The 17832-nt window shown below is 45.9% G+C and overlaps 1 protein-coding gene across 2 annotated transcripts in view; it reads left to right on the top strand.

The window, feature by feature from the left end:
- The window catches only part of LOC105432025 (uncharacterized), a 53786-nt gene extending 36258 nt beyond the window's left edge, over positions 1-17528 (top strand). For both annotated transcript variants that reach the window (XM_011646606.3, XM_089070901.1), the window contains exon 6: positions 15019-17528. In XM_011646606.3, coding sequence (XP_011644908.2) covers positions 15019-15502 — 484 coding nt within the window. In that variant the 3' untranslated portion in view covers positions 15503-17528. The remainder of the gene's footprint in view (positions 1-15018) is intronic.
- Positions 17529-17832: the final 304 nt, after the last annotated feature.

Below are 17832 nucleotides of genomic sequence, written 5' to 3'. Positions count from 1 at the left end.
TGGAAGGGGTTAATTAAAATGCGATTAGAGTGTCAGCGCATACGTCATCCGGCCGACGATTTCCTCGATCTCTTCTCACGCGAATCATCCCCGAATCCGAACGGATTAATTGCCCTCGAAACTCGAACGTGCTCCGAACGAAATTAGCCAGATAAAGAGAGGGGAGAGGGGGGCAACATTATCGACCGACAACTTCAAGTCGCTGTTGAAGTGTCGAAGGTGCTTCTTTTTTTATATTTCTCTCTTTTTATCTCTCTCTTATATTACATGTGTTCTCGTTTTCAACTAGTCTTCCGCCTATTTTATATTTCCGGGACGAGTTTTTGCACGGTCATCCGGCCCGCTTCTCGCATCGCGTTTCGTATCGCGAGAGGATCCAACCTATCGACACGCGGCTCCTCTCGATCGTAGCGTCACGGGCGATCATTACATCCCATTAGAACGTCGGCACCTTAATCGCGCGCCGCGCCGACTAAATTATCGCTTAGATCTCTTGCGTTCGAGGCGGAAATTTACAACAACGTTAAACGCCGAGTGAGTAAGATCGACGCCGAAATGGACGCGCGCACGCGGCCGATTCCGAATTATCCGCGATCATCTATCTGCATGAATGACGACGCACCTGCCTGCTTGTGCATTCCTTCTCTCTTTCTCTCCTCGTCGCGCTTACACGCATGACAGAAAAAAAAAAATATATATATATATATATATATTTATGCGAATGTATATTCTTTTTATTCAACGCCGCCGTCATCGCGAGACCATCTTTATAATGATCTGACATCACGGCTGTTAACCAATGGCTACGATTAATCGATTATCAACGTTGTTCGCCCGTCATCGAATTTGCATAAAAAAAATTTGTGAAAGAACATTTCGTTTTTCTTTCTTTTTTTACTTTCTTTTTTGTTGTACACATAATTTATGATATTTCAGCAAGATAATCAAATCTTTTGATCTTGATGATTTAAGGACATTAAGAATTATTAATAATATTTATTAATTTAGATCTTCAAGATTTATTAATTCAAAGATCCTAGAGTATACATTCGGACTGCAGAAAACATGAATACGTATAAAAATGATTTATACGTATATAAAATGATTTAGAGCCACAAAAAAAATGATAAAAAAAGATATAGCAAGAAACGGAGCGTTACAAAAAATTAGGATGGACAATAAATTAATTTCACGTATAATAATTCGAAACGATATTGACGCCGAGAAAAAACAAGATATTGACATTAACATCTGATATTGTTATAAACTACGTCAAGATCGAAGGTTTCACGTTCCACTTGAGCAGGTCTCGTCGCAATCTTGCGTTTAAAAATTGATTAGCCCGAGAGAGAAGGCAGGAGCCTTCGGTCGCGGGGTCTCGGATTCGGTACCATATTTTACGAAAAACCGTCTGGTGCCCGCGCAACGCCCACCGATCCTCAGAAATATATTAAGGAACGCGGCGCGCGTTAAGCCAAGCAGGACTCTCGTCACGCCTCTTCCAATTTGCACGTGATCGCAGCTGGGCCTCTGGGATGCCACTTTCACGAAAACTCCCGGTCTGAAGAGGCACCTATCTCCCGCGCGAGATCGTTTCGCGATTAATTAGCTCATATTTCAGAACGCCGGCGCTCGTAACTCCTGCAATTAATGCGCCGTGTTTTTCGGACGGTCCCCCCCCCCCCCGAAAAATCCGCGACGCGAAACTCCGAAACTCCGAAAGTCCAGCCGCATACGCCGTGGTATCGTTAATGACTCTCTCGATCGGCACCGAAAGCCCTAACGGCGCATTTAAGTGTCGCGATTACCGCCTCATTACGATCGGATAAACAATTTAATTGCGTTTCGCCTCTCGCGGAGCAGGTGTCTCACGACAGGTACGCGGTCGGTCTCTCGATCGCCAAAGCGATGAAAAGAACAAACAAAAAAATGAGAGCGCCCGAGAAAGGGAGGAGAAAAGAAAGACGGAGAAAGACGCAATTTATATTTAATGTCCTAAGATCAATTTAATTCCCGAAGAACATGCGCGATATCTTAGATAATACCGATAACTTAAATATAATAATTTTGAACGGAAATTTGTTCGCGAGCGAAGTCTTAATTTTCAGTTATTAATTCTCTCATGCAGAAAGCTGCATCCTCGAACCTTTTTATCAAATCTCGAACATTTAATTTCAGGATTATTCTCGAACATTGAGGCTTGCACTCTTGCGATTTTCGACGGTCTTCGACTTTAAAAGCGAGAAAGATGAGAGTGCGTATCGTCTCTCAATTACATGTGCTATATAGCGAAATACATAGTCAAGTAGACGCGTTAAGCGAGCATTGATACGACAATAACCAATCTTTCCCGGGGAATTACGATTATTCGAGCAACAGAAGTAAAAACAAGGAAACGAAGAAGAAACTTGAAACGCCGCGAAGAACGAGAACTCGCACATTGGGAAGGGAAGAGACGACTTTATTGAGTGTCCGTTATCGATTCGCGGACGTGCCGATATACACAGGTCGATTTGCATAAAAACCTTGCATCGCGATCCCGGGAGATCGCCGCGAGCCGACGCCGTTAACAATTTAGTGGGCGTGCTCGCGTCGATGCGCGCTCGGCTACCGTGTCGTTCTTACTTATTAAATGAGGCCGAATAACCTCGCCTCGTCTCGCGAGGAGAAGTCGGTCCGCGGCGCGAAGACGACCGGCCGAGAAAAACCTACGAGCCAGTCAGCGAGGGTACGTGGAGAGGGGGGGGGGGAGGAGAGGGAGGTAGCGCGGGGGGAACGACGATATAAAGGTAACGTGCTTTTAATTACGGACCGATTTCAGCACCGTCGTCCCGCTGCGCGCCCTTGGAGCGAATATTATTAAAGCTCTCTTCTTCTCCCGCGTTTATTGTCAAGTATGCGCATCGGATTATCGTTTCGCGTATTTTTTTTTTTTTCTTTTTGCTCTCGTCCGCGTCTCTCCGGCATCCTCTTCTCCCCCCCCCCCGTCTACCGCCGCGCGCTCCTCATCACGCCCTGCTCTCGGGTCGGTGAGGCTGGTCGTTAAAAAATTAAGTCGCGCGAGCTTGTCCGGCAAAAACACGCGAACTTCTCGTTTACGATTATTAATAGCCGAAGCGCGCGATCTTCCCACTCGCGAACCGTGCTCGCCACTCGGACGATCGCGCGTGGCGCGCAGAACGAACTTCTGTGATGGATCGAGCCGTACGTGCGATATTTTCCTGTACGAGTGCTACCGCCCCGGACGTATATCAAAGCGAATTTATGCCGCTTCTCTATTAAAAGGAGGCGTGCGTAGGAGTTCGACGAGGAAAAAGGAGTCCAAGAAGCGCGAGATACAAAAACCGAAGGTCATGATGAATTTATGGGGGGATGGTCCCCGGGCCCCGTTGAATGTTAAAAGAGTTTGGGTTAGTCTCCATGAGATTCCCAAAGCATATGAATATTTAAAAATCGTTATTTTTCCACTAATTATTTTCAAATTTTTTTTAAGGTATCCTTGTATCCTTCGTGATTTTGACAAATACGAGAGATACATAAGTTTTATTGCGCTTTTTGTTCGCCGCAGTTTCGATAGAACGATGGAAATGTAATATTGCTCGGATCTTTTATTTCCCTTCGAAATTTATTATAGTTAAAAATGATTTAGCACTGATTATATAATTTTCTGATAATGGATAACCGCGAGATTTTTGAATGATTTACAATCGATATGTTTGCGCATGCACTTAACTTCGTTCCGTCAGAGCGATTTCACGGCGAATCAAAGAACAACGGGCAGTGTGTGCATTTTAATGAACTCCGCATCTCGGTTGCACGGGCATGATCTCGCCCCGGAATCACTGCCACACCACGACCCTCCCCAAATCAGCACCTGCCTAACAGGCGGCCGCCTAAATCCCGCAACGTCATTCTAAGACTCGTCCGTTGACTCGTCCGTTATCTCGAGCTCTCGAAAAGTCGATCGGTATACACCGCTTTGCATTCCGGCGTCGATGAAGAGAGGGCCGCCATCGGAATCGTCGAGTTTCTCCGCTACGACCCTATCCCATCGGGAGTTATGTTCCTCCACTCTCTCTCCCCTCTCCATCCGTTTTTCGAAATTGCTGCACATAGAAACGTCCCCCCCCCCTCCCCCTCCGTAAAACTCACTCGAGATAGACTACCGTGGGACTGTTGCCCCGATAAAATCTCCTAGGGTCACCAATACTCTCTGACGGCGATAACGCCGTCGCTCTTGGCGCTGGGTGTGCCCGCTTGGGATCCTAACTTTGTTGATTCAGCGGTGCTCGTATCTGGTGCTGGCATAGCTGATCAGAAATTATCGATAGGCGAAAATCATTCCGGGCGATCGGGTTATCGCGAAACTAATTTGGAATACGGTAGTTCGACTTCTTTCTTTATCAGTTTCGGTCACCTTACACCGCTCGCCAACAATGCTCGTTCAGCCACACTCACTCGCGCAGAGGATCTACTAACTTTCGAGTTAATTATGCGAGGTTGTTTAGCGATAGAATTAAATGAATAAAATTGCGTTTGGACAAGCAGGTTTATACGTATCATTGTTGCCTTTTAGCAGCAATTTATAAATGTATAAATTTATCGATTTGGGCAAATTCTGTAGATATATCATCCAATAAATGTGTACTCGTGTCGGATGACGTATACCTAAAAGATATACGAGTATTAGGAATATTTAGCGATCTATGAATCAAGATGATTTACATCTCCCAAGCATGCTCGATGAATCTAAAAATTCATGGATCGATCCCTGCGATCGATCCTCTGTCCACTGAAATTACGAGGTAGGCGATCCACGAATCTATAGACGACGTTAACAATCAGCAAGGTGCGAGTTTGTTTCGACTGGCTGAAAGAGACGTGTTCGGGATGTCGGTCGAGGGAGAGGAATTGTGAGACGCGTTGCGTACGTCGGAGATTACGATGGAGAACTCGCGCGCGCGTTTTCGCGTTCACCATCCAGCCGATGACACCAGTCATTGCCGCGCTTGCTCCCGCAGATGAGCACGTACGGCCGCGAAGATCGAGAAGGCCCCGGCCGCCTCGACGAGGAACGCCGGCAGTCGCCCTCCACGTTAGCCGTACACGGATGCGCCGCTTCGGCGGTGTCCGGAGTTAATGAGAGAGCGGCCGTACGGAGCAATACGGCGCATGCACCCGCCCACTTCACGCCGGCGCTGATAGATAGATGCCCCTCCGGCCCTCTTTCTTTCTCTCCCTCTTTCCCCCTTCGCTCTGCCTTCCCTCCTCGCGCTCCGTGCTCGGCCCTCCTCGCCGGCGTATGTGTGTTCGCGCGCGCACGGCGTCGCCGTCAACGTCACGTGAAAACATCAGCAGCCGAGCCGAGGCTCCGCCGGAACCGCGGCTGCCCGTGCGAAAGCGCGATGGCGGCTGAGAGGCGCCGCTTCGCGGTACAGATTGATGGTTCAGGTCTAGGTAAAGTCGTTAAGGTCTCCGGCGAAAGTAGACTCCGAAGTTGAGTGATGTTACACCAGTGTTGCCTGGAACGATGGTATTTAAAATCGTGTTGTGTTCACTCGGAAAAATTCTAAAACGCGCGGTAACATACCGCGTGCGATTCTTTCCCACTTATATTTTTATAAGTCCGTGGACTTATCAAAAGTGCAAATTATAAAAAATTTTTATACATTTTTCTAATGAAAATTCTGCGTTAAGACTTCACATCGAAGGAATCTTTCACACCGAGGAATCTTTAAGACGGTTCATCGAAAAGTCAATTCTGAACATAAACGTATATTGGTCGAGATCTTGAACTTCGATTGTTCATTACATTTGATTCTATTTTGTTACGCTTTGTAGTTAGGAGACATTTGCCGGCGCATCTCGTACATTTCGATTCTACATTTCACTATTCGCAGTTCTGCGCGCCAGTCGCAGTTTCAGCCCCGGTCGTTTGGGCTCGCGGTTCGTCGTGGAAGCGTCTCAAAGAAAGAAACGGGTGGTAACGCGGGAGAAAGAGAGCGATTCCAAGTTCCCCTGGTTCCGGAGGGCAAGAGAAGGGCAGGGCATTCATCTATATTAGCTTCGAGAGCGGACGGCCTGTCATTACCGCTGCCGCTCTGGCCCTCTTCCTCCCCCTCTGCCTCTCCTCTCCTCTCGAAGTCTCTCTATCTTTTCCGTCTCGCTCGGTCTGTCTCTTCTTCGCAGCTCGCACCTTCCCTCTGTCTTTCCTCCTCACTCTTTCTCCTCCTTCTCCTCCTCCTCGACACAACTACCAGCATCAACCCCGGCAACGCAGACACCTTCGACCGATACCGCCAGTCTCCTTGCTGGCCCATTAGCGGGCCGCATTATCAAAGTGCCAGAGGGAGACGGACAGAGCGAGTCGCGGGGCACGTCGACGGACAAGGATGAAGAAAATTCTCCACGGAAGAAGAGATAGAAGAAGAGAAGAGCAGAAAGAGCTGGAGGGAGGAAGGCACGGGAGGTGCCGGGAGAGGCACAGCATCAGTGGCCGTGGCTGCGCTACGGAGCTAATAACCGCCGTTTAAAACGCAAAAACAAAGGTCTCGCCGTGCATCATCGGGGCTTTAGGCCCGGCCGGGGATACCCGCGGGAAGAAGAAAGAGGAGCAGGAGGGATGGTGGAGGGAGGAGACGGCGCAGGGAGAGAGAAGGCTCTCCGACTCACGTACACACGTGCACACACGTAACGTACACACACGTATACACGTATGCACGCACACCAGCCGTGCACCAGCCGTGTATCAGCCGGCCATCCGAGGCGTCAGGGTCATTACCGGATCATTACCTACCATACCTACTGTGCGACGACGATGATGGCCCGAGCTTGCGAGCACCACCGACGGACCCTCCTCCTCACCCCCTCGCGCGTACACACGTGCGCGCACATCCTCGTACATGTAAGCAGCGTTTCTACTCACATCTAGAGCTCCGACTTCTCGGCGTTAACACGTCTCTCGCATCTTTCTATGTGGGTGTTCGCTCGGTTGTGCGTGTACGTTCACGTGTACAGGTGCACAAGTGTGCGCGCACTCGCTCCGCTCGACGCGGCGGCGATCGCGCGTCGGCCCGCTCGGCGGCAGCCGGGTAAATTACAGGCTCGACCGTATTTTGTGTTGTCTTGTTGTTTTTCAACGCGCCGAAAGGAAATGAGCGAGCAAACGCGTCACGCCACCCCGAACCTGCTAATTTCTATTCATATTTTATGGCTATTAATTTCTTCGCTGTTACACTCGCTCTCTACCCGTTTGCCCCCCCCCCCCCCTCGCCGCACTTCGCTTCACCTCGCTCGCTCCATCTCTCTTTCTCTCTCTTTTTTATCTTCTGTCTTCTCCAGCCCCGTTCTCCTTTTCTGCAATTCTTTTCTTTGCCTCTCCTCAATTCGCGTTGTACCCTTTGCCTCCTCCTCCTCTCCCTCCTTCTTCTCCTCCCCTTTGGTGTCTCTTTCTGCCGGCTTCTGCCCCCGCTTCTTCTTTCCTCTGCACTTTTTTTCCTCTCCTTTTCATCTACCTTCTAATATTCTCCCTTAACAGCATTCCACGTCGAAGGAAGAATCCGCGAGACTTTTTTAGCTCCGAACTTCGTCTTCCCGTTGTTGGTTTCTTTCTTTGTCGAAATCTTCGTCGTTCGCAAAGACATCCAATACGCCTGCAAGTTGTTCTTCTTCTTCTTCATGCGTTTCGCTTTTCGTTTCTGTTTATGTTCCGTCATCACGGAATCTCATTCAAGATTCGTGTAGCGACGACAGCTCGCTGTTGATATTATGACCAGAGGTCGTAAATCTCTCAATAATTCCAATGTAGCTTTCTCATTTCCACTCCTTTTTTCTCTGAATTTAAAGATTTCCGACCTTTTTTTCATAGAGAAGAGGAAAAGAGAAACATCGGTTCACGAGCGCCAACGAGACACATACATTATCAGGAGATACTTTTCGAAAATTTTTTAGTCATTATAAACTTAGCTTAATGATTGATTTTTTGCTGTAATAAAGACACGGATATAAAAAGATTAATTTTATGGTCGAGAAAATAAAAGTTAGATTAATCGTTTTAAACATTTAGATAAGTAAGTTTAATACCGCTACTGACTTTTAATTCGAAGAAAATATCTGTAAATTCTTTTTGCACCTAATCGTTATCAAAATTTTCAGCAAAATAAAATTCGAACACTATTTAATTCGTTTGAAGTTCGTTCGTCCCGAGCCGATTCCCTGACTTCTAGAATCGCGACTTTTGGTATCACCAAAACGGTAAGGCATTCCACGAGAGCTTGATAGTGTCCGTTGGATGCGTGCGAGAGGAACCGAGATGAGCCAAACCGCAGCATTCGATGAACTACCTTCGGCCATCAGCGGGGTGTAACCTATCATTATCTACCACTTACCTAATGCCCTGTGTCAGCCCCAGGGTAGGCGGAGAATAACAGGCTCTTTCCATTCAACGGAATTCTCCGCGCTTTAATATCGCGAGCTATTTTACGTCGCCTGAGCGCGCCGCGCACGATTTTTCGGAATTTATCGACTAGTTATCAAAAAGATGATCAATTAAGATAAAATAATAAAGTATCGAGAAGCGCGAAGTACGTTAACTACGCGAATCAAGTACCTGTGATGATTAATTATTATTATATTACCGTTTACCATCCGTTCTCCATTTTAATATAATCTTATGTTTGTTCCTCAGTGTTGGTAATGTTGAAATATAAAACGAAGATCTCAAGAGAAATTTAGATCCTCGCTTTAGGCCGCCTTACGTGATCAATGCTGAAAGATAAGAGTTAAATTTCATCGCACGTACTCGAGCGTTCGCTGAAAATCAGGACCTTATTTTAATTCGGAGCTACCTGCTGTAACTAACCGAGGATAATCTTCATGCGCGATGTAATCACAGGTAGCGATTCCGGGCAATTAACATCGGCTCGGCGGCGATCACCGGCGCGTATAAATAATTGCATTCTTATGCTGGCCGGGCGTAATTTTATTATTTGCACGCGCTTACGGAGCAGGCGTTGCAAATATTATGTGCGAATTATCAGTGTAAATGTGCACGATTCTCGCGGCGGAGACGAGACGAGACGAGAGAGGTGCGGCCCGCGTGTAATTGGATCGTTAATTAAATTACGTTCGAGGTTCTATCACGCGATAGAGCTATGAGTAAAGAGCGAGGAGCAAGGACGGCTTCGCGTCTGTGCTAGACGCCACCCAGCGCGACGTCCGGGGGATTTAAGGAGGTTCGCGTGAGAAAGAACGGCGGATTTCGTTTCCCGAAAAGAGCGACCCTCTCCGCGATGCCCATGCAGCACTTGACCGAGGGCACCGCGGGCCCTCGGACGACGAGAAAAGGGCCCCCCGAGAAATTACGGGACATTAAGTCATGCGAGAATATACCATATTTCCTTGTCAGAGCGGTTTCGAGGAACGAGGAACAGATACGTTCGAAAATTACGGATGCGGCCATTAAAAGCCGCTAAAAGCCATCAGTTTTGCTCCAATTAACTCTCCACGGAGAGTAAATTCTTTCTTTTTCCTTCCCGATAGAGCGGACGCTACGCATACGATATTACGAGTAAAAAATGTTTTATTGCCTTGCTATGCCCAGGAAATGTTTCTTCTTCGGCGGTTAAAGCCGTCTGCTACCTCATCCAATTCCAACGTTTCTGCGATTCTGTGAATCAATTAATAAACATTCGTCAGGTACATTAATTTGATGAATATATAATATTCCCGACTATATTTTTAAAAAACTTTTCTGAATTAAGAATTTTAAATATTTAATGCTTCCTAATCTTTCTAGTAAAAATTTTTCTACAAATGAAATGACTCATATTCGATGATTCATGGCAAGATTATTAAAATTCAAGAGAATCATAAGAAAGAAGAAATATATTTATATTTTTCGAGCCGTACTTTTATTCCTACGTTTTCGAGGAACAACTTGAGATTTCTTCAACGCTTAACCTGTCATCGAGTTTGTGAAGGAGCGAGTGGGTTCTCTCTTTCTTTTTTTCGAGCGGCGATCACTTTTATAATTTATCCGAGCACGAACGCTGTGACGGCGTAGCCGGGAAAAAATTTGAATCCACCGTGCCGGAAGTTTTTTTTTTAACTTTTTTAATTTTTTTTTTTTAATTTATAGACTGGTCTCTCTTTCTTTCTCTCTCTTTTCTGGACGGCGGCACTCGAGGGGTGTAGCCGCGAGAACGTCATGGACATTTTAATGGGTAACGGCAGTGGCCTCTAATTAGAACGTTTCGACCGTAACCGCGCCATTACGGGGGGAAAACGCAGACTCGTCAGATCGATGAGGAATATTTATCGCGGTGTAACAATTACGGGAGCCCCGGCATAGCGCGAATAGTAATAGGCGGCCGGCCCCGGAGGCCGCTCTCTCTCGCCCGGCGAACGACTGTAATTAGGGCTTTTATTGTCTGTACATAAGGAAGCTTTATGAAAACATTAAGGATATAATTCAAGGCCGGGGAGAGGCGCAGCGCTAGCACACTCCGTGAATTGCAGCCTGGGCCTTAATGCACAGGAGACCGCATTGCCGGCGCGCTGCGTCATTTCCGTTTTGCGTATGCACGTACACGAACGCGCGATAGCGTGAGCCCCCTCCCCCCCCCCCCCTCCCTGTATGTGTACGCGACGGGGACTGCCTACCTGTTCCTCTTCACGTACGAACGTTGTAATTTGATTTCTGGATTTTTCAGCGAGTCCCGTGTGATTAAGCTATTTTCGAGACTAAGAGAGATAGCGCGCCGCTGGCGGATGATGATAGCGCGCGTAACGTCTTCTACGTCTTGGATATGCATCTTCTGCCTCCGTTTATCCGACAACTTTGACAAAGCTTTGTGAGAAAGCTATAATTTTACTAGCGAATTGAGATCAAGAACTTTCGATATTAAAATTATACAACGAACGAATGCTCAATGAGAATCGGTTGCCTCTCATTGGCACATTAACGTTACTATTTTAAAGCGAGCATTGATTTTTTTCTTCTCTGTTACGTAAAATTTCTTAATACACACTTAAATCACACGTCGGGACTATTAGGACCGCTTCGCGAAGTCCTAACACTTTCGTAGATTTAAGACTTGCAAGCTGCGTTTCGCGTAATCGCGATCGAGATTCACGTTCGGGATCCGCCTAAATCACCGGCTCGCTCGTCCTGCCCTACTCTCCTCCGCGCGAGTCTGCTATCCGCAAGATCTCGGATCACGATCGATCCGAGCGAATCGATACCGAGGCAAGTATCCGAGCAAGAACTCGCGGAACTTGGCTAATAGAGTTCGGGCCCTTGACAGCGATATTTCACGAGAACGAGAAGAGGAATGGCCGCGGACGGACGCGCCGGTGTGTGGTCCGGCACGTCCGAGTGGACGGCGATTAGCCCCAGGCCCCCCCCCCCCTCCCTAATCCCTCCCTTGCTCCCCCGTCGCCGGTTTCACCCTTTGGGGCCGGGCTCCTTCCTTTTCCACACAGCTTCTTCCTCTTTCAAAGCTTATTTTCAGGCGTCCGTACCATCGCGTGCGTACGTATGTCATGTGTGTTTGACTCTATAGTACGCGCGCGCGTGTGTGTGTGTATGTGTGTCTGTGTGTGTGTGTGTGTGTGTGTGTGTGTGTGTGTGTGTGTGTGTGTACGCTCGTGCGCCTCCTCGGGTGTCGTGTTACGTGCTAAGCGGTACGGTCGAGCGGTAACCGAGACGCGAACTGCACACCGGACCCATTGTTCCCGAGGCCTTTCTACGTCCCGTCTGCCTGCTCCTGCAGCCACCGTGTTCCCTCATCCACCCCCGCTTCATATTCGTCGCGCTCCTCAGACTGGCTCGCGAGTGGGTCTTTTGGTCCGAGTTGATTTGCTCTTCGCCGTCTCGCTTCCTCACTCGATACTCGTCTCTCGATTCGATCGGGTGTCAATACTACGCACGCGATATGGAATATTGCAGGCACCGGATGTGAAGCTGTTAGCCGTTGTATTGTGCGCCAGTGATTCTTAAGTCAGATCGAGTTTTCTGCAACGATGTTAAAAGATAAAAAAGCGCATCAGCATGACACATCTACTAATAGTAGTTTTTCCTCGCACGATTACTCTTTTAAAAACATGCTTACACGATTTATTAGTGTCTTAGCCTAATCTAATGTCTTTAGAAAATTTCTTGAAATTATTTCGACTTTACTGATAATTTCAGTAAAAATATAAAATTTAAAAAAGGAAACTGGAATCATTGCGATCGAGTTTCTCGTTCAGCAGACTTCATTTCTCGCGACTCTCTTATTTTTCGTGCGCTGAGTTCTCGCGCAGTCACGGTGATTTTGTCTCGCCCTCACACCACAGTTTTACGATTTTACGAGCCGAGGCTCTCGTCGTCGACGTGCCGGCTCGCAACTACCGAACGAAGGCTGACCCTTCTCTCCTTGACTAAGTGTCGCTCGCCCCGATGACCCCCAGGGGTAACTAGACCCGCGAGAGTCAGCCCCCGGTTCTGGTCCATGGAGACAGAATCATTATGAGTGTCGGTCGGGATTGAATTGTATGGTCCCAGCGACGTCGGTCGAGATGATGAAGTGTTTCATCGCGCCGAATATCGTTCGTGAACCCGTGGTGTAACAAGGCTAATTCACACTTTTCTACGAAGGCCGCTAATCTTTCTCTTCTAATCTTTAAATAATTCTCATCTTTCTACCCTTTAAATAATTTTCCACGAGACAATGAGTCTATTGTTGCATTTTTTATATCGTCTGCGAATCAAAGACAAGATCCAGAAACAGGGACGGGAACAAACATATCCCCGAAATCTTTTTTATTATGCACGCCCCTAAATTATTTCATGCACGAAAATGCCGAGTTATCGAACGTCATGGGCGTACGAGGGGTAATCTTTGACTATCTCGACGGCTGCCGGTTCGCGGAACTGGATGATCGATAAGAGGTATCATTCGTGGGCGGCCCGTGCCCAAATTATCTGCCAAGATACTAATATCAAGTTGTCTCTCAACCACTTGACTTCCGAGAAGCACGAAGAACCGGCAGCCACACATCCATCGACGCTGCGTCTTAAGTTCCCAAGATCAGACAACGAGATTCGTGACGAATTATAAAATCTGGCAGGATATTAAGAATGAATTCCTTGTTTTACGGATTATGAAAAGCTGATTTTAACAGGAAGAATACGATATCTCTTTCTTCAATAAAATATTCGTCAAGTTGATTGTTATGAACTGACGACATTGGATGTTCATGACACTTGATATACTCTTTTTATATCTTTCTTAAAATCATCCAAATGTATTATTGAATTATTCATTTCATTCACGACCAACATCAGAAAGATCTTAAAATTAAAAATTATACTGAATATTATAATGAGATTAAAAACATCTAGTTCGTCTCAAGTTCTGTGGATTTACGCTGGCTGAAGGGAAGACAAGATTCGGGGAATGTCATAGCCAGTCGGGAAATCAAACAAGTGTAAAATTCAAGTAACGAAGCGGAATATTGATTCGAAATTTGCTAATCGAACAAAATGAACAACTCCTTAGCGTTAAACCGATTCGACTCGTTCGCTTTAAACGGCAGGAAACGGCTGGGGCTCCTTCGGGCCACGTCGGGAATTCATCAAGCATTCTAATCCGCGCTCCTTCGGCCCGCTTTATGCGATCGGTCTTACCTCGTCGGGCTTGAAATCGAAAGTAATTACGAAGCGCCGCCTCGCGTCTCGGATTCGCGATATCGTAATGAAGTCTCAATAATCGAGATGGACTGGCCGATAATCGGCGTGTCTCCACACGCCGCTTCCGCGCGTAATCACGAAAGTAGGAAGTGACTCGCCGTGATTCCGCGCGCAATGAGACTTCGTCGTTAATTATCGTCAGCATAATAAGGAGGAGAGAGAGAGAGAGAGAGAGAGAGAGAGAGAGAGAGAGAGAGAGAGAAGGGAAGAAGGGCAGGAGAGACGCAGAGGTGACCCCTCTCGCCATTCGCGACGCGTTCGGCCATCCGTGATCGGCCAATAATCCGCTCGTTAGCGTTTCTGCCGCAATAGTAACGAAGCAACGAAGGCGCGTCCGCGCACAATCGCGCGTAATTAACCCTAATTAAGCCCGTGCCTAACGCACGAAATCATCCATCACGCTCGTTGCTTTGGGGGAGAAAGAGGTTCTCGCGATCCTCGTTTCTCCTCCTCCTCTCCTCGCGCACGTACGTTTCTCTTCTGTAAGAGAAAAGCTCGTCTTAATTACCCGCCATTCTCTCTCTGTCTTGTCTCTTTGTCGACTCCGCGTCCGTGAAGGAATCTCATTGATTTACTCTCTTTTAAGTGCTATTAATGCCGATAACGTCGATCGATTAATCAGCCGGCCGGCGAGAGCCGCCTCTCTCGCCTTAAGGACGGATGATTTTATCTCGCTCTGTCTCGCGTTCCCGCGGCTTCAGGCACGATTTATTTGCTCGTCCCGCCGCCGATCTTTGCCGTTTCGGTCGATTCGCCGCGCGCAGGATCGCGACCTCTCGGCCGCACGATTGCGCGCGGCCGCCGCTCGTTCGTTCCCTCGTCTAATAATCCTGGTACCGAGCGAGCGCTGATTCCCAGACGATTTGTGTGCCAGATCTTATGAATAAATCTTTTATCCAAGCTGCCTATTCGATTACTCCATTAATATTATTAACGACGTGCGCGCACGCGCTCGCGATTAAGATTTTCTCTCTTACTTAATTTCCGCTGCAAAATTACGTTTTGATATTACGTTCATAAATACCGCGATTTATAATATACATTTATACATAGAAAACTGAGAAAATATTTCGAATTTCCGACGGAGCGGCGCGATATAATTCAATAATTATAGACAATACAAAAATTATGTCGTTAATTAAAGTAAATTAAAGTAATAAACATTCTTTTCTATGATATACGCACAATTTGGAAGAAGGTTGGAACAAACCTGCTCTATTGCTTGGAATATATTTTTCGTCTGTTTCGCTCGCTAACTGTATCATCCGGCCTTATTATTTCAGAGATCCTATGGAGCTTATGGAGCAGCAACTAGTGAGATGTGGCGTACCTCCAGTGAGACTTTACGAGCACCTCGCCATGTCATCGCCGGTCGTGGTGGCCGCTGCCGCAGCCGCGACGCTGGGCGCTCAGCAGCAACAGCAGCAGCAGCAGCAGCAACACCACCAGTCGTCCGCACAGCAACAGCAACAGCACGAGAGCGGCGGACACGCGTTGACGGCCTGGCTGTCGCCGTCGACAGCGCTCTTGTACGGCACTAGGGGCGCAGCCGGCTCGCCCTCGCCCTACCCCACCGCTGCTGTCGCAGCCACCCCCGGTTTCCCGTATCCGACGACGCTACCGTGGCCCTGGCAACCACCACCCCCCGTCGCGATGATCTCGCGACGGTCCTCGCCCCCCACCGCAACCAGCCTGAGGTACGTGCCCTATCCACCGACGGCCAGCACACCCCCGCCGCTGAGGACACGCCCGCCCTCCCCCAATTAGCGTTCCCCGCTGACGTTGGCGACTCGGCGACTGCGGCAGCATCGTTCCTTCTCCCTCTGTCTGTGATCAGGTGGAATCAGCACGAACATCAGAACTGGAATCTATGATGTCTCGAGATGTTTTTATCTCATAAGGATACAATAGCGCGCGTATATACGCGTATACGCGTGTTATCGTCATAGACGAATCGGGTTAATGGCATGGATGACGATATAGAAGTAAGTGACACCTCGTTGCACTTTAAGTTATTATAGCCGTGAAAAAACGTAAATGGAATTAGATTTTAATGATGATGAAATGATCATGAATTATTTGTGTCCACGATGTTAGAAATCGATCCGAGATCTCGAATCAACAAAGGAAAAATTCACAATTGCGGTGATTATTGATTAATCGTATTGATTAATTGAAAGTAACTAAAAGTAAAAGATTGATCAATTTTTCGTTCGTCCGAAATCTCGAATCGATTTAGCATTATATAAAATTTAATACACAAATAAAAAATAAACACTGATGAATCTGTGCAATAGATATACATTAATATGAATGGAGTTTTACATATTGTTATATGTTCCTTTGAATATTTATGATTATTCTTCAAATTAACTAGAAAATTAAATTTTCTAGTTAAATATATTTGAAGTAATTAATACTTACATATTATTTCTCTTTCTGAAAGATGTGAATCTTATTAATTAAATTGGAAATTACATATGTTATCACACATTTACAATGCCGCAGATGAGAGTAACGAGATCTATCATCATTGAGCTAATATTCTACTTTCTTTTAATCTTTTGGAGTCTTATTAATTATACATGTTAAATTATATGTATTCATTTTAATATGAAATAACGTTTGGCATAAATGTGCTCTTTTTGTTAATCAATTTTCAGAATTATTATTATTATGTTATATTATTGTAATTATATTTTGTTGTGTTTGTTAATAATACTATTAATAATTGTTAATAATAAATGAATGCATATTATTTATACATTCTTAGGCTAGATCATTCTGAAGAAGAATATTAGCTTCAAGTCTATGATTTTTCTCAATTGCTCACATTCTCAATGGGTGTCACTTAGTCCTATATCGCATAATATGTAATAAGGGAGCAACGAAGAACGATAGATCGCAGTGCGTCTGTGCATGTGACTGTGAACTAAACGTGTCCGGTGTTCTTAACGTTCATGTTTCCCCGTAACACCTAGGCAGCCAAAGAACTATTTCTAGCGTTTCCAGGCTGTTAATCGCGGACAATGTGTGTAACGCGTAGATATTTATAATATATAAATGTAATTCTATGTATACATGTCGTTTTTCATTAATATCACGTGCGGGGCGAACGTGTCGGCGGCGGCTAAAAATTTCGTATCAACAACGCTAGACTGCTCAAAGTATCCGAAATACGCGGAATCTGGCATCTCAAAAATTACAGATTTGAATGTGAGAAACGTGATTCTGAAAGAAGCAACCGATTCATACATTGGGATATATCTACAACTTGGGAGATGCACGAGATCCGAGCATTCGGATGCTCGAGAATCGAATTTATTTGTATTGATGTCACAGTGTTGTAAATTTCGATATCTCACCGTTAAATGCAGCTTAGCGATAGGACATGTTTGACCGCATTGCGGGCTTCGCCCCGCGTTCGCGTAATATCTTATCATAGATATTTACGAGTATCAGAGAAGATCGCCGAGTACGCGGATCTTTGTATTATGGTTTTCGATCTCGACTTGTAAATAGTAATTCTACGCTCATTAGAACGGATAAGTATCTGTTGTAACGTTGATTGCGCGTGTATGCGTGCTGTGTTGAATATAGAAAGAAGCGAGTGTATAAATGCATGTGTGAAAGAGAGAGAATGTAACTGTATTATATACCGTGATAGTATTAAACGCGCGTTTTACCATAGGACGGTGTAATTTGTATATAAAGGAACCTCTTATGGTAGCGAGTAGCTCAACGTCGTATTTCTTCGATGTAGCCCGACGAAAATAAAATGAATTTTCATTAATTTCGGCTTCGATCACTCAATCGTCTGTACTTTTTGCGTTTCTTAACCATCTATTTTTTTCTTTATTTATATTTGTATTTTATCGTTTATAAATAAATTATTTATCGTTATTAAGAAACGCCTAATTGAGATTGTAAATGTTTTTTTTTTAATTCAAACCTTAAAACACACACACACACACACACACACACACACACACACACACACACACACACATATATACACAGAGAGAGAGAAAGAGACATTAAAGCATTATTATAAAGAAGATTATTGTAAGAAACTCCTATGATAAAATTCGGTAGAA

Source organism: Pogonomyrmex barbatus, unplaced genomic scaffold (assembly GCF_055798465.1).
Source record: "Pogonomyrmex barbatus isolate J1 unplaced genomic scaffold, ASM5579846v1 scaffold11, whole genome shotgun sequence".
Taxonomy (NCBI): domain Eukaryota; kingdom Metazoa; phylum Arthropoda; class Insecta; order Hymenoptera; family Formicidae; genus Pogonomyrmex; species Pogonomyrmex barbatus.
This window is presented reverse-complemented; position numbering and strand designations above follow the sequence as displayed.